The sequence below is a fragment of the Myxine glutinosa genome, chromosome 5, assembly GCF_964187855.1.
Source record: "Myxine glutinosa chromosome 5, kmMyxGlut1.1, whole genome shotgun sequence".
Classification (NCBI taxonomy): Eukaryota; Metazoa; Chordata; class Myxini; order Myxiniformes; family Myxinidae; genus Myxine; species Myxine glutinosa.
Genome location: NC_136265.1, coordinates 190,262,384 through 190,277,636, shown reverse-complemented (window position 1 = coordinate 190,277,636; position 15,253 = coordinate 190,262,384). Strand labels below are relative to the sequence as shown.

Sequence of the window (15,253 nt, the reverse complement as noted above, 5' to 3'; positions counted from 1 at the left end):
ATGGCCAAGATCCGGTCCCGGCTGCTCTGTCAGTTAATGTGCTGCTGTGTCCCATTGATCTGGCCTTGAAAGGAGTGGAGAGGGTATGGCTGTAGTATGGTTCGAGTGAACCAAGCGCACACCAGTTCGCACCAAGCTGATTCGGCTTCTCCTCTGGCTTCCGTCCACACTACACCATTTTATCCCCTTGGGCCCATATTTAATCAATGACATGCCATGCCCCTCCCCTCTCACTCAACATTGGCCCACGGTCTAGTCTGCGGACGGGGCAAACTCGTCTGTGACCCTTGAGCTGCCGTTGCCTCTGTTGGTGTTAACACCAAATTTCAATTTCCCACCCATCAGGTGCTCATGGCCCATCGAACACTTCAAAAGAACATAGAGACAGATTTACAAATGTGAGAACATTAAAATTCGGGTCAAAATGGTTGAGATTTTTAGACACAGACACTGGGAGAGGGAGACAATTTCTAACCATTACATAAGTGATGCATTTCTAATATCATAAGTAATTAAGTCACGTTTACGTTATTGCATTTAATCCTGGATACATTTACACGATATTCTGCATTATTAACCCTCCAAGGCATTTCCACAACAATATATATATCGATATATATCAACTAAAGAAGCTATATCTGCACCAAAACCAGCTCCATTCTCTCCCTCATGGAGTGTTTGATAAACTAACCAGTCTCACATATCTGAATCTGGAGGCAAACAAGCTCCAGTCTCTCCCTCATGGAGTGTTTGATAAACTAACCAGTCTCACATTACTGCATCTGGGGGCAAACAAGCTCCAGTCTCTCCCTCATGGAGTGTTCGATAAACTAACCAGTCTGACATATCTGCATCTGGGGGCAAACAAGCTCCAGTCTCTCCCTCATGGAGTGTTTGATAAACTAACCAGTCTGACATATCTGCATCTGGGGGCAAACAAGCTCCAGTCTCTCCCTCATGGAGTGTTTGATAAACTCACTAAACTCACTACTTTGGTTCTGTATACCAACCAGCTGAAATATGTTCCTGTCCCTTCTCATGACAAAGTGTGATTAACATTTTTTCCTTATTTTTGTGAAATAATTTAAACTAATAGGAAATGAATATTTAACTAATCAGTATTGCTTATAAAATTACTTTATTTGTTTATTAAATTTCAAAAAATCCTCATTAAAATAAACAGATACATATTTCAGCAACACGTATATGGTTGTTAACAATTCGTGTACTTTAACTTTATTAGTTTATATTTTTATAAAACATGTTTATTTATAAATGCTATTTCATCATATCAGATTGTTTATTAAATTTACTTTAGTTCTTCACCAATCCCTACAATAACGTTTTATAAGTGAAACATGAGACAAGTGTGAAAGGTCATGGGATATACATAGAAGTAGAGAATGAAAATATAATGCTCAGAGTGACGTTCAAAGGATGAAAGGTGAAATAAAAGAATATTAATTGTTTTTGTCCAATAATATAATTTTTAGACTATAATTGAGTTTTGTAAATATATCAGTTTCATTTATATCGTAAATTAACACCACATTTCAGGAAACAATACCTTCACACATCTAATATAGAAAGAAGAAAGTTTGTGTGTTTGTTTATGCATTCAGATCCTGCAGGAACGAGTGCAACCAAACTTTGCACAGCCTCCTCTTTCATCCAGAGGAAGGTCAAGGGCTGTTCGGATAAAAAGTAAAATTGAATTACTTTTTTTATGACATAGTTGGCCTTCAGGCCTCTGTCGGGTATTATGCTAATACACAGCCTGTGTTTTTTATATTTTTTCCTGGGAGCAATCGAGTAATATGTTTTGTGAAGATCGTATGTTGAGGTTCTATCGAGTGATTTTTTTTCAGCAACACGTATTTAATTGTCAGTGTTTCACATGCACCTATTCTTTAAAAGATTGCTTTACACAGGTTTGTTATAAACACTTCCATGTTCAGACCTCGAGTGAGTATGTTCTTATACCCTGCCTGGGTTCTTCCCAGGAATGATCGAGCAATATGTTTTGTCATTGTCATGCAGGAAATATTTAAATACATGTTTCATTGAATTTCCTGGTCAACACCAGGTACTTCAGCTAGTTCTTAATAAAAAAGGAACTTTTGTTTGTATCCAAGCTATATAACCACAATGTATATTATGTATATTACATTTTCATTAAATTCTAAAGTATATTAAATTTAAATGTATATACAATGTATATTAAATTTCTAAAGGGAACGACGTCAACACATAGTTTTCCAATGAACCGGTATTTGTTCATTTGTCCAACCAAAAAGGAACATTTCTTGTGTGTCGTATTACAACAGTCGGCTGGTCGATCACGGGGTTGGACACCGCTAATCACGTGACTCGGGCTGTTGCAACGATCCGCCATTTTAGAGTAAATGGATTGATACAGCTCCGTTGTGCTTTGCTTTTATTACTCTCTCTCAGAGCCCAGTGAAAGATGGCAACAAATACACACATACACACACACTCATACACAAGCATACACATATACACTCATACACACACATACACACACACACACATACACACACACACACACACACACACATACATGCACCCACACACACACACACACACACACACACACACACACACACACACACACACACATATATACACAGACACGCACGGGCAAACACACATACACACACAGACAGACAGACATACACACACAGACAGACATACAGACACACACACATGCATACACACACACACACACACACACACACACTTGCCTTTTCTTTTAACTACTGTAAGAATCTCATTCCAAATCCCTCTCGAACGTCCCTCATAACTACAAGTCAAACCACATCAAAATGTTTGTATTGTTGCACCGTACGCAGTCTATGATAGGACATCCGATCCTCCCTATCAGTACAATTACCACAACAAAAGAAATGCCCAAAAATTCACCATTTTATCAAATGCACTTACAATGATGCAGTCCACGTGGTTTTCCTTGCTTGTACTCCAAGATGGCGGACAGCAAATGTGATGACGTCAATTGCACATGCACCCTCTATTGAAATGTGAGTTATCAAAACAACATCCTGTTTGTTATTTACACACAAGTTTGTTATTTAAATTCTCGCTTACCTGCCCAGTGAGGATCAGGATGTCACCAGCTTTTTAGAAGGGGGTTCAAATTCTAAACTGAGGCTGTGCTGCAGGTTGGAGACATATTGCCGACAAGATGGTGGAAATAACCACGTAGTGGAGAGAAGGCCCCGAGAGCACAATGTGTATGCCTTGCTCGCAGATTTCGCCGGTAATCAGATGTATTCTCCTGTTTTTCACTGTCAAAGTTCTCAAGTATTATTTTATCCTTTTACGACACTGAAATATTTTTCTGAAGATTCATTTATAAGGAGAAAATGGAGATTTTATTCATCAGGCTTGGGAGCCACACACAAGTCCTTAAATAGCCACATGCGGCTCCGGAGTCACAGGTTGCTGACCTCCGGACAAGGAGAAGGTTACAAATTGTATTACTGGGTCACAGGTTGCCGACCTCCGGACAAGGAGAAGGTTACAAATTGTATTACTGGGTCACAGGTTGCTGACCTCCGGACTGGGAGAAGGTTACAAATTGTATTACTGGGTCACAGGTTGCTGACCTCCGGACGAGGAGAAGGTTACAAATTGTATTACTGGGTCACAGGTTGCTGACCTCCGGACGAGGAGAAGGTTACAAATTGTATTACTGGGTCACAGGTTGCTGACCTCCGGATGAGGAGAAGGTTACAAATTGTATTACTGGGTCACAGGTTGCTGACCTCCGGACAAGGAGAAGGTTACAAATTGTATTACTGGGTCACAGGTTGCCGACCTCCGGACGAGGAGAAGGTTACAAATTGTATTACTGGGTCACAGGTTGCTGACCTCCGGACAAGGAGAAGGTTACAAATTGTATTACTGGGTCACAGGTTGCCGACCTCCGGACAAGGAGAAGGTTACAAATTGTATTACTGGGTCACAGGTTGCTGACCTCCGGACTGGGAGAAGGTTACAAATTGTATTACTGGGTCACAGGTTGCTGACACTCGGACGAGGAGAAGGTTACAAATTGTATTACTGGGTCACAGGTTGCTGAACTCCGGACTGGGAGAAGGTTACAAATTGTATTACTGGGTCACAGGTTGCTGACCTCCGAACGAGGAGAAGGTTACAAATTGTATTACTGGGTCACAGGTTGCTGACCTCCGGACGAGGAGAAGGTTACAAATTGTATTACTGGGTCACAGGTTGCTGACCTCCGGATGAGGAGAAGGTTACAAATTGTATTACTGGGTCACAGGTTTCTGACCTCCGGACGAGGAGAAGGTTACAAATTGTATTACTGGGTCACAGGTTGCTGACCTCCGGACTGGGAGAAGGTTACAAATGGTATTACTGGGTCACAGGTTGCTGACCTCTGGACTGGGAGAAGGTTACAAATGGTATTACTGGGTCACAGGTTGCTGACCTCTGGACGAGGAGAAGGTTACAAATTGTATTACTGGGTCACAGGTTGCTGACCTCCAGACCTCTTTTATCTAAATTTTTATGAGTATGCCTTAGAACATCTCTCAATAACTCATTATGCTTAATGCTTATTCTCATTAACCCATTTAAAACCACGGAAGTAATGCTTCCGAAATTGCCCACCCATAAAGTTTATTAGCATCAAAATACATAAGATATGATGAATCTTTTTCCTTATCATAATCTGGAAGATATTTATTATTTGCTTTAGCATACCTCTTACTACATACTTGTGATATACCACCCCTCTTTGCTTTCTCAATCATCAATAACATATCAACATCAATGAACAAATCCAACGGCTGTTTTGTCATCTTCAACATATCAGACCAAGCTAAACCAGGTGCTGTGAAATAATTTACAGGATCGAGACCATATGATTCTTTATTATGGCAAACATCTCTGAATGTCTCGAATACATCAGCTAATAGTAATACATCAGTTTTTTCATTAAGATCATGATATTCACCCATATTAAATATGTTGAATTTATCCCATACTTCCTGTGTTCTTTTATACACTTCGACTTGTTAAGTTTATAATAGAAATTTTCTTTTGATGGAAGTTTTGTATCATTAAACTTTTCAAATGAACTCATAAAATCATAAGGATAAATACCCTTCTTATTTAACAAGTTGATATCTTCAAAGTGACTTGAAAGAATCGGAAATGACCATGTTTGATACTAAAGAAGCTAGAGGACTTGTCATGAATTTATATGAATCAAGAAATCTAATATTTGTTCTGGGATTTGTATTTATATTTTTCTGAATGAAATGTAGTTTTGATCTGTCTTTGGAATCGCTGAAATATCACGGGGTGTTTTGCTGGGTTGTTCCATGAATAAATGGGTGTCATAATGTGAGTTGTTATGAAGGAGTACGGGTATAAATGATGGTGTTTTATAATTTAGACTCATGAGCTGCTCCTCTGAACTTTCCTGATATGTGGCAATGATCTCTGACCTTTTTATTTTCAATATTCTCTGAACATATATGACAAGTATTACTATTTTTATAATCTTCTTCTTCTTCATTAGGTAGCGACATTTCTTTATTTGTTTTATACATTATATTAACAAGTCTTACACAATCATCCTCAAGTCTCTTAACAAATTCCTCAGCTGCATCTTCTCCTCTGTAAAGTTCTAACTTGTTATACTCTTCACCAACCGATGATTTAACATCTATCTATAATTCCAGTAATCTCTGTCTGTCTGTCTGTACGTCTGTACGTTTGTTTGTCTGTGACCGCTGTTTCTCGACAACCACGGGTCCGATATACTTTTAACTTGCCAGGTATATTGCTGGGGACCCGAGGATGTGCCTTTTCAAGGTTTCATATTAATCGGACAATTACTTACCGAGCTATGTCCAAAAAACGATTCAACCAATCAGAGAGCAGCGAACGATCGCGTGTGCCGAACGTGGAGGACACACTCTGCCTCGGATGGCACATTTGACAGCGTATTCATTTATTTCACGTTTGCAAACTATGTTGGCGTTAAACTATGTTTTAAAACTAATAAAACCGAATTTGCGATTCATTCGCTTTCCTGCGCGTTTGTGCACGCGATGGCGATTTCTTTACCAAACTCCGGAAGCCGTTCGCTTTGGACCAAACCATTGCATGTAAATAGAGGGGGGGGATTGTCACCGTACTCGCAAGCCGTTCGCTTTGGACCAAACCATTTCATGTAAATAGAGGGGGGGGATATAATTTTAGATATAGATATAGTACGGGCAATGCCCTAGTAATAACAAAATCCACAAGGAACATGTTTCTGATACTTTTTGATATCTTCAACTGATTCCAATATACAGACTTGGCATTTATTATGGAATATTTTTTTTGTGGGGGTGAACTTACTTTTCAAGATGACTTAGAACCAAAAGTTCATTGGAATTATGTTGAAATTATTCTAGATTTTGTTAATGTGACCTTTAAAAGAAACAAAAACCACATTTGACATTTCGAAGCAAATAAATTGATCCTTAAAAGTGATGTAAACTGATATCGAACTCAATTCACGGACAGTACTGTGTTAAACTTCTGTACGTTTTCCAGAAGTATCGCTTTATTTTGCACATTAGCCAAAAAAAAATTCAACAAAAACAAAAGCTAAATTATGACTGGGATTACGGACAGTAAAATTACAGTTCAATACTTCATGTAACCCTCACGAGCATTCAGGAGAGCACGTACACGTCGAGGCATGCTGTTCACGAGATTTGCCAAGGTTTGGACAGGAATCGCTTGCCATGCAGTGACAATAGTCTGCTGCAATTCACGCACAGAGGTAGGCTGCTGGTCCAAGTTGTCGATTTGACGCGTTAATTCTGCCCACAAGTTCTCTATCGGATTCATATCCGGGGACATGGCAGGCCACTCCATATGCTCTGCACCATGGTCAGCAAGAAAGTGTTGGATCATGTGAGCACGATGAGGCCGTGCATTGTCATCTTGGAAGACAACGTTTCCTCGAAATGCTGCACGAGCAAATGGAAGCAATGTTTCTTCCAGAATGACCCTGTACTTGAACTGGTTCAGGTTTCCATTCAGAACAACCAGGTCGGTTTTGCCCCCTGCATGGAAAGCAGCCCAAACGGTCACCCCACCACCTCCAGCTTGGACTCTTGGCACGATACAATCTTCGTTGTGGGCTTCATGCACTTGTCTGCGCACTCGGACGTGGCCATTTTGACGATAGACCAGAAATCTAGACTTGTCACTGAAGGTCACGTGATTCTAGTGTCCTGGCTGCCATTGACGGTGCTCTCTGGCCCACTGCAATCGGCGCTGGCTGTGTTGTCTGGTCAGGCATGGCATTCTCTGGGGACGCCTGACACGATAACCTGCTTGAACCAGTCGTTGGTTGACTAGCCTTCTGGATACAGGCACATTTCTCAGTTGCTGCCACTCAGCCCTAAGCCGATTAACTGACTTGGTACGGCCATTGCAGACTAACCGGTGCAGCTGGCGATCATCTCTCCTTGTGGTTCTGCGTGGACGTCCTGGCCTCGGTATTGGAGTAGGGGCACCCCTCTGAGCATTTCGTTTCAGGATCTTTGACACCTGACCTTGAGTGATGCCATACTGCCGAGCAATAGCACGCTGTTTCATGCCAGAATTTTGTGAAGCCACCACTCCATGACAAACAGCATTGTCAAGTTGACGGACCATTTCCAGAGGAAGCGGCAATAACTTTTGTAGACGTGCAGCAGTTGTTTTCCACTAATACAGAACGCAACAACCCTTATATACCCGATTGTGAAGCCAATCGTCAAATGTACCTGTCCTTACATTTTGTCACGCCACCTGTGATATAATCCTGTTATTGACTTCTTGCTGCGAAAGACAATCAGTGACATGGTTCTTTCAACAAAGACATCACCGAATGGTAAAAGAAACTCACCAGATTGATATACTGAGTTCAGAAAGTAAACCCAAGTCGAGAAAAAAAAAATATTCCATATTAAATGCCAAGTCTGTATATAAATCAAACTTTGTAAAAATAAATAAATAAACTCTTACCTCCATTGATAGGAGGTTTGAATCCAGTTCATCAATTTGAAGGTTGAGTTCCATAAGGTAGTTTGACCCCAAGGGAGGCCAAAGTTATCCCACTCCAGCTCAGCACAGCAGTCCATTCTCAAGAGAAGCAGGAAGTTGTTTAAATTTATCCTGTGCTTCAACCCTTTATATAAGACTGGTGGGTGTGGTTTCCTTTTGAAATTCCCTGGGAAATTCCCAGCCTTGTGGGACAGAACATAACAGGAAATGATGTAATAGTGGGCGGGGCTTAGGAGGGGGTCAGATGAGATCATTAAGACAACAACAACAACAACAGGCATTTTAAAGGCCATTTTCCCTGCAAGAGCAGGGGTTAGCCTTGCGGTCCCCAAGACAATCATCTCCATTTTGCCCTATTTTCTGCATCTCCCCTTGTTAACCCCCTTGCCCGCATTTCTTCTTCCACCATCTTTAGCCAAATCTTTCTCGGTCTTCCCCGTCCTCTACCTCCTTCCACATTCATTTCCATCACTCTTCTCAACCAGTCACTTTCATCCTTCCTCAACACATGACCAAACCATCTCAAACTGTTTCTCTTCACAGCATCCATCACAGGCTCTATTCCCATTATCTTTTGCAATTCATCATTTGGCTTCCTCTCTCTCAACGATACTCCACACATCCACCGAACCATTCGCATTTCCACCCTTTCCAGCCTTCTTTGCTGCTCTACATTCATTACCCACGTCTCGCTCCCATAAATCGTAACACTTCTCACACATGCAGCATACACCTTTCCCTTCAGCTTCAACGACACTCCCTTCCTCGTCAGCACGCCACTCAGTTCCCGAAACGTCTTCCATGCACATCTCACTCCAGCAACCGTTGCCGAGTCTGATCCACCTTCTCCATTCAGCATGTCTCCTAGGTAACAAAATGTTTTCACACCTTCCAGCTTCACGCCGTCTCCAAGATCCAACTCAACATTTCCTCCGTCTGCAGCTCCCTCTGTGCACACCTTACACTTGAATGTTGCTGCCACACTGGTTAATGACCCTCTCAAACCACTACATTTTTGATGAACCCACTCAGCGCACATTGTACAAGGAATTGAGTTCACTCTGACACCCTGCGGCTTTTCTGCGCATGCGCAAGATTGGAGGTCTCGTCTCTTCAAAGCTGTCCATGCGCGCTCGCTTTCGAAGTTAAGTAACTTTTCACAATTGTGTTTTTGTCGAAACTGTATCTTTCTCTCGGTGTATGTAACTATTGGTGTCTTTAATAGTATTCTTGGTGTTGGTTTTTCATACCTGTGTACAGAATCGTCGGGCTTTCGTATCGCGTATTCTGAGGCCTAAGTGTAGTACTAGGCTACCGTGTCCGACCTTGGCTTGAGGCTTTGTTTTTGTCTCAGCGGTTCTTCGATCGCGCTGCAATTACTTTCTGGTCTCTGATTTTCCTGGTCTTTTCACCCCATACTTCCTTGTTTTAAAATCTCCTCAAAAAAAAAAAACCAAAAAAATATTTCCTTCTGTTCTTATTCGTTTATTCGTCCTTATGTGTTCGTTCGTTCTTCGACCACGTTGTTTGTGATCACGTGATCACGTTGTTAAAAAATGTCTAATCTGTCCCCTGAAGACCTGTATTCTGTCATATTCTATAACACCTTTTTCTTCTTCTTCCATAAAAGGATGCTTTCGACTTGCTCACCAAATCTATTCATTCCAAAAAAAAATTCCATCTCTTATAGTGCATCTTTCATTCATTCCCTAAACTCTCCAGCACTCCACCCATCCTTCAGCGTCCTCAAACGTATTTTTGACTCGAATGTCTCAAGAAACTCATTTTGCAATAAATGTTCGTTTCCCATTAATCGTACACTTTTCAAAATCCAATCTCACCCCTCCCCTCCAAATCTTCCCCATCACCCCTCCCCTCCAAATCTTCCCCATCACCCCTTCCCTCCAAAACTTCCCCATCACCCCTTCACTCCAAATCTTCCCCATCACCCCTCCCCTTCAAAACTTCCCCCTTGCCCGTCCCCTCCAAATCTTCCCAATCACCCATTCCTTTCAAATCTCCCCCCACACCCCTCCCCTCCAAGACTCTCCCTCGCTCCTCCCCTCCTAGACTCCCCTCTCACCCCTCCTCCTCAAAGCGTCCTCCCCGCTTCTTCCCCCTTCCAACTTTCACCTTCATCTCCCTCAACCTTCTGCCTCGCTCTTCCCCCTCGTCAAATAACACCTCACTGCGCCTCTCCCAATCACCATCAAACCTTTTGTCCGCCCCATTCTTCCCTATCTCCAAGCTATTCTGTAATCTCTGACACACCTTCAACAGCTCTCCCTACCTCTTCCTCCTCTTCCACATCTTACCCTACCGCCCCCCGCCCCCTGTTCTGTATCCGATGCTCCCCCTTCCTCTTCCTTAACAGTATGGACCTCAAACATCCGGGGCCTTCGCTCAAACATCCGGGGCCTTCGCTCAAACATCCGGGGCCTTCGCTCAAACTTGTCTGATCTCTCCATACAGGTTGCTTCTGACAAACCAGACGTGATCTGCTTAACAGAAACTTTCCTCCTTCATGATGTCTCTGATTCCTTGGTATCTCTCCCAGGTTACTCCCTCCTATCATCCGGTATGATAGACCTGAGCCTCGTCCTGGAGGTGGGGTTGCTATCTTTATAAAAAACTCTCTTCCTCACTCGCCCTGCACTGCCCTCTCTCCACCTCACCCCCAGGAATACCTTTGGCTACGGCTTCCCCTTCGCTCCCACCTTTTGTTCATATGTGTGTTGTACCGTCCACCAAACAGTGATGACTCCATCTACATCTCGCTGTCTGAGAATATGGACCAACTTCTATCTACCCATCCCAACTCTCTCTTCCTCATATGTGGTGATTTCAACTGTCACCATGCCAGTTGGCTGGGTGTGGGTACCTCTCTCACCAGCCATGGCTCTTCAGCAAAGGACTTCTGTGACTCACTGGGACTGACACAATCTGTCAATTTCCCGACCCGGATTTCAGTCAACGGAGCATCTTCTCTTCTGGACTTGGTTATGACTAACTTCCCTGAAAATGTCTGCTGCTCTTCTTCTGCTCCAATCGGCTCTTCTGATCATGTGCTTGTTAAAGTGGACATCTCTCTGACCATTCTCGGAGAGCCTCCTCAGCATCGACGAGTCTGGCATTTCACTCAGGCCAACTGGCACGGTCTTCAAGCAGCCATCAATCATCTGGACTGGTCTCCCATCTCTACCGCCTCTGACATCAACTCATCCTGGGAATGCAACTGGACCTGACGGCATCAGCCCACGGGTCCTAAAATCCTGTTCTTCTGCTCTTTCACTCCCTCTCTCTGTTCTCTTCACCCTCTCTTTTGCTCAAGGTCATCTTCCATCTGCTTGGAAATCTGCCAACATCACCGCTTTGCACAAAAAGGTGCAAAAACGGATCCCAGCAACTACAGACCAATCAGCCTTCTCCCAATTTATCAGCAAAGTCATGGAATCCATCATTGCTTCAGATATGAAATCTTTCCTATTCTCCAATGGCTTGATCTCTGATCATCAATTTGGTTTCAGACCTGGACACTCTACTCTGGACATGCTGCTTCTGCTTTCTCAACAATGGATGGAGGTCCTCAATGCCAAACAGGAAATTAGAGCAGTCTCCCTTGACATATCACGTGCCTTCGATACGGTCTGGCACCCCGCTCTGCTCACCAAACTCTCCTCTTTTGGTATCCATGGAAATCTCCACGCATGGCTGGCGGACTTCCTCTCTAGTCGTAGTCAACGTGTGGCCCTGAATGGGTTTCTCTCATCTCCTCTTCCTGTTCAGGCTGGAGTTCCACAAGGCAGTGTTCTGGGCCCTGTGCTTTTTCTGGTCTTCATCAATGATCTCTCTGACTCTCTTGAAAATCCTCTGTATCTCTTTGCTGATGACTCTACTCTCTGTCGCTCCATTCTTCATCCCTCAGATCGGCAGTCTGCAGCCTCCTCACTCTCTGCAGACCTGGACAAAATCACAGACTGGGAAAACAAGTGGAACATGTCTTTCAATCCTGACAAACTATGGACACTGCCAAGGACATTTATGCTGCTGTGGCTCGTAAGATGGGTGTGCAACAACCTACAGTCTTTCTTGCATCCAAATGGTGGGTAGATAAGTTCATGTCCCATCATAAAGTGAAAAGTGTTAAGATATCTGGCGAGGCGGCAAGTGGGGACAAGTCTGCAGCCCGTAAGTACCCTGGATCTCACACTCTTACGATGTCTCTCCGAAAAGACCGACTGGACAACCCTCCCATCCACTTTCTGAATAATCCTCTCCAAGAAGTTCTGTCACTCAAGCTTTTGGATCTCACTATCTGCCATGATCTTTCCTGGGAAAACCACATTTCAAATCTGGCCTCCGAAGCCAGTCGCCGACTGGGCATCCTCCGTCGTGCAAAGTCCTTCCTTGGCACACCTGAGCTCCTCACCACATACAAGGCTTTCATCCGCAGCTCAATGGAATACTGCTCTCCCCTCTGGGCTGGTGCTCCTGCCTCACACCTAGCTCGTCTTCACGCTGTTGAAACCAAAGCATTCAGAATCATTGGAATCTCCCGCGATGAAGCTAACTCCAAGGGCCTCTCACTCACTCACCGCAGGCAGGTTGGTGGTCTTTCCGTCTTCTACCGACTCGTCTCTGGCCTTGCCCCCCCAGCTCTCTCTGGGCTCTGTCCCGCAAATATTCCTACAGGTCGCACAAATCTGCCTGCAACTCTCTTATGGTCAAACTGCCAAAATCAAGACTCTCTGCTCACCTTCACTCCTTCATTCCTCTTTTCTCCCGCCTCTGGAACAAACTCCCTCACTCTCTTCAATCCCACTCCACCCTCCAGGTCTTTAAAACAGCTGTTCACCACCATCTCTTATCTTCCCCCATCCAAAACCTTGATCTTTTCTACCCCCGCTAATTTCACCCCAATTCCACTTTTTTGAAATCCCAACTTCTGTCCTGGAAGTCCTTGGTGTCCTTGTGTTTTATACTTCTCCCTCCCCCCCCCGCCTCCTCCCCCCAAGCCCTCTCCCTTCCACACATCTCCCTGCTCTCAAATGTTGTGTTTGTGTGCTTCCTCTTCTCTCCCCATCTTGTCTTCTGCTCCCTCTTTTTATATACACAAAGAATTAAGTTAAGCACCCCTACACAACGAATTAAGGTAAGCACCCCCTAATATATATTCTTTGTGTATATGTATACATTGGCATATATTCTAAGGTATGTGAGATCAAATAATGATTGGTATGACATTAGCAATTATCCATTGATGAAATTGAGTGATCAAAGTGAAAAAAAGTGATTGGTTGAGTCAGTGATCCGATCACGTGGGTCCTACACACGTTATTGACGCAAAGATCGCTAGAGGTCTTCTCAGAACAATGACTGTACGTTAGAAAACATAAACGTCATCCACACTGTCCGTGATGGACCTATAGCTCCATACTTAAATTGAGGTGAAAATATGCCTAAAATTCCCAAAAAATTTCACCTTAAATTATTCAGAATAAAATATTGAAAACGGCATGATTGTTATGTTTTTATGTGACCATAATATCACTACTCCAGAAAATATAGCAATATCATGGGTATATTACACTGTTTTGACGACAACAAACTTGTAATGTGCGAGGTTGTAAAAAAACGGGGGGGGAGCTTAACTTAATTCTTTGTGTATATATTTTGTTTGTCTGGTCGATTTGTTTGTGAAGTAAATGTTAGCTCTTTCACGAGCCTGGATTCAGTATCCAAAAAAAACCAAAAAAAAAAAACCCTTCCTGCACATAGCACATGGCCACTTCCCAATTCTTTCCACCTCACCACATGCTTTACCACTTGCCATCACCTTTGTTTTTCTGATATTCACCTTCAGACCTTTCGTCTCCATACATCCTTCCACTTGTTCATCTTCTCCTTCAGTCCATCCACACTTTCTGCAATCACCACCAGATCATCTGCATACAACAACTCCCACGGTAAACCCTCCTTTACGTTCCGAGCCAGCACATCCATCACAGCTACAAATAGTAGTGGACTTAGTACCGACCCCTGATGCACTCCCACCTTCACCTCAAACTCACCACTGTTCCCGTCCTTCGTCCTTACAGCTGTGCGCGCTCTTTTGTACATTGCCATCACTACTCTGATCAACCATTCCTCCACTCCTAACTTCCTCAATGCCCATGTCACTACTTCACGTGGAACCCTATCGAATGCTTTCTCCAGATCAACAAACCCAAGAAACAACTTCTTCCTCTTCTCTACTTCTCCTGCAACTGCCTCACAATCAAAAGTGCATCTGTCGTTCCTCTTCCTCGCATAAATCCAAACTGCATTTCGTCAATCTTCACTTTCTTCCTTATCCTCCTTTCCAACACCCTTTCCAATACCTTCATTCCATGCTCCAATAACTTTATCGCTTGATACGAGCCACAGTCCACAGGGTCACCTTTCCCCTTGTATAGAGGGACGCGGGTTCCCAAGCCACTGGAATGCGGCCTTCTTTCACCACCAGATTGCAGATCTCTGTCATTCTCTTCACACCCCAATTTCCCGCTGCCTTCAACATATCTCCCACAACTCCCGTCGGCCCTCCCACTTTTCTACTCTTCATTGCTTTAATCGCTTCCTCAACTTCCTTCTCGGTTATCTTCTCTGCCGGTCCTAAAACTGGGTTACTCTCTCTATTGCCATCCCATTCATTCTCTGCATTCAACAGTATTTCCATATATCTCTTCCATCTTCCTTTAATTCCATCTGGGTCCACAACGATTTGTCCCACTTCATCCTTCAAGCAACTCACCCCCATCACATCACACCTCTCTTTCGCTATCTGCTTTGCAATCCTGAATACCGCTCTCTGACTCGCTTCCAAATCCAAGCGTTCTCCGAACATTTTCCTACACGCCTCCTGCGCCTTTGCTACCTCTTTCTTTGCAACCTTCTTGGCTGCCTTATAACTTTCATGCTCTTCCTTTTCTGCCCCCATACCCTTCGCCTTCTGCCACTCCTTGAACTTCTTCCTCTTCTCGTCGATCTTCTTTCCAACTTCATCATCCCACCACCATGTTTCCGAGTGCCTCGGTGATCCTTTTGTCCATCGACATACCTCACCAACGGCTCCCAACAGACTATC

At 43.5% G+C, this 15,253-nt stretch overlaps 1 protein-coding gene across 1 annotated transcript in view; it reads left to right on the top strand.

The window, feature by feature from the left end:
- The window catches only part of LOC137428308 (uncharacterized), a 55,057-nt gene extending 54,005 nt beyond the window's left edge, over positions 1–1,052 (top strand). The window contains exon 2 of the mRNA XM_078777445.1: positions 654–1,052. Coding sequence (XP_078633571.1) covers positions 654–1,052 — 399 coding nt within the window. The remainder of the gene's footprint in view (positions 1–653) is intronic.
- The last annotated feature ends 14,201 nt before the right edge of the window (positions 1,053–15,253 follow it).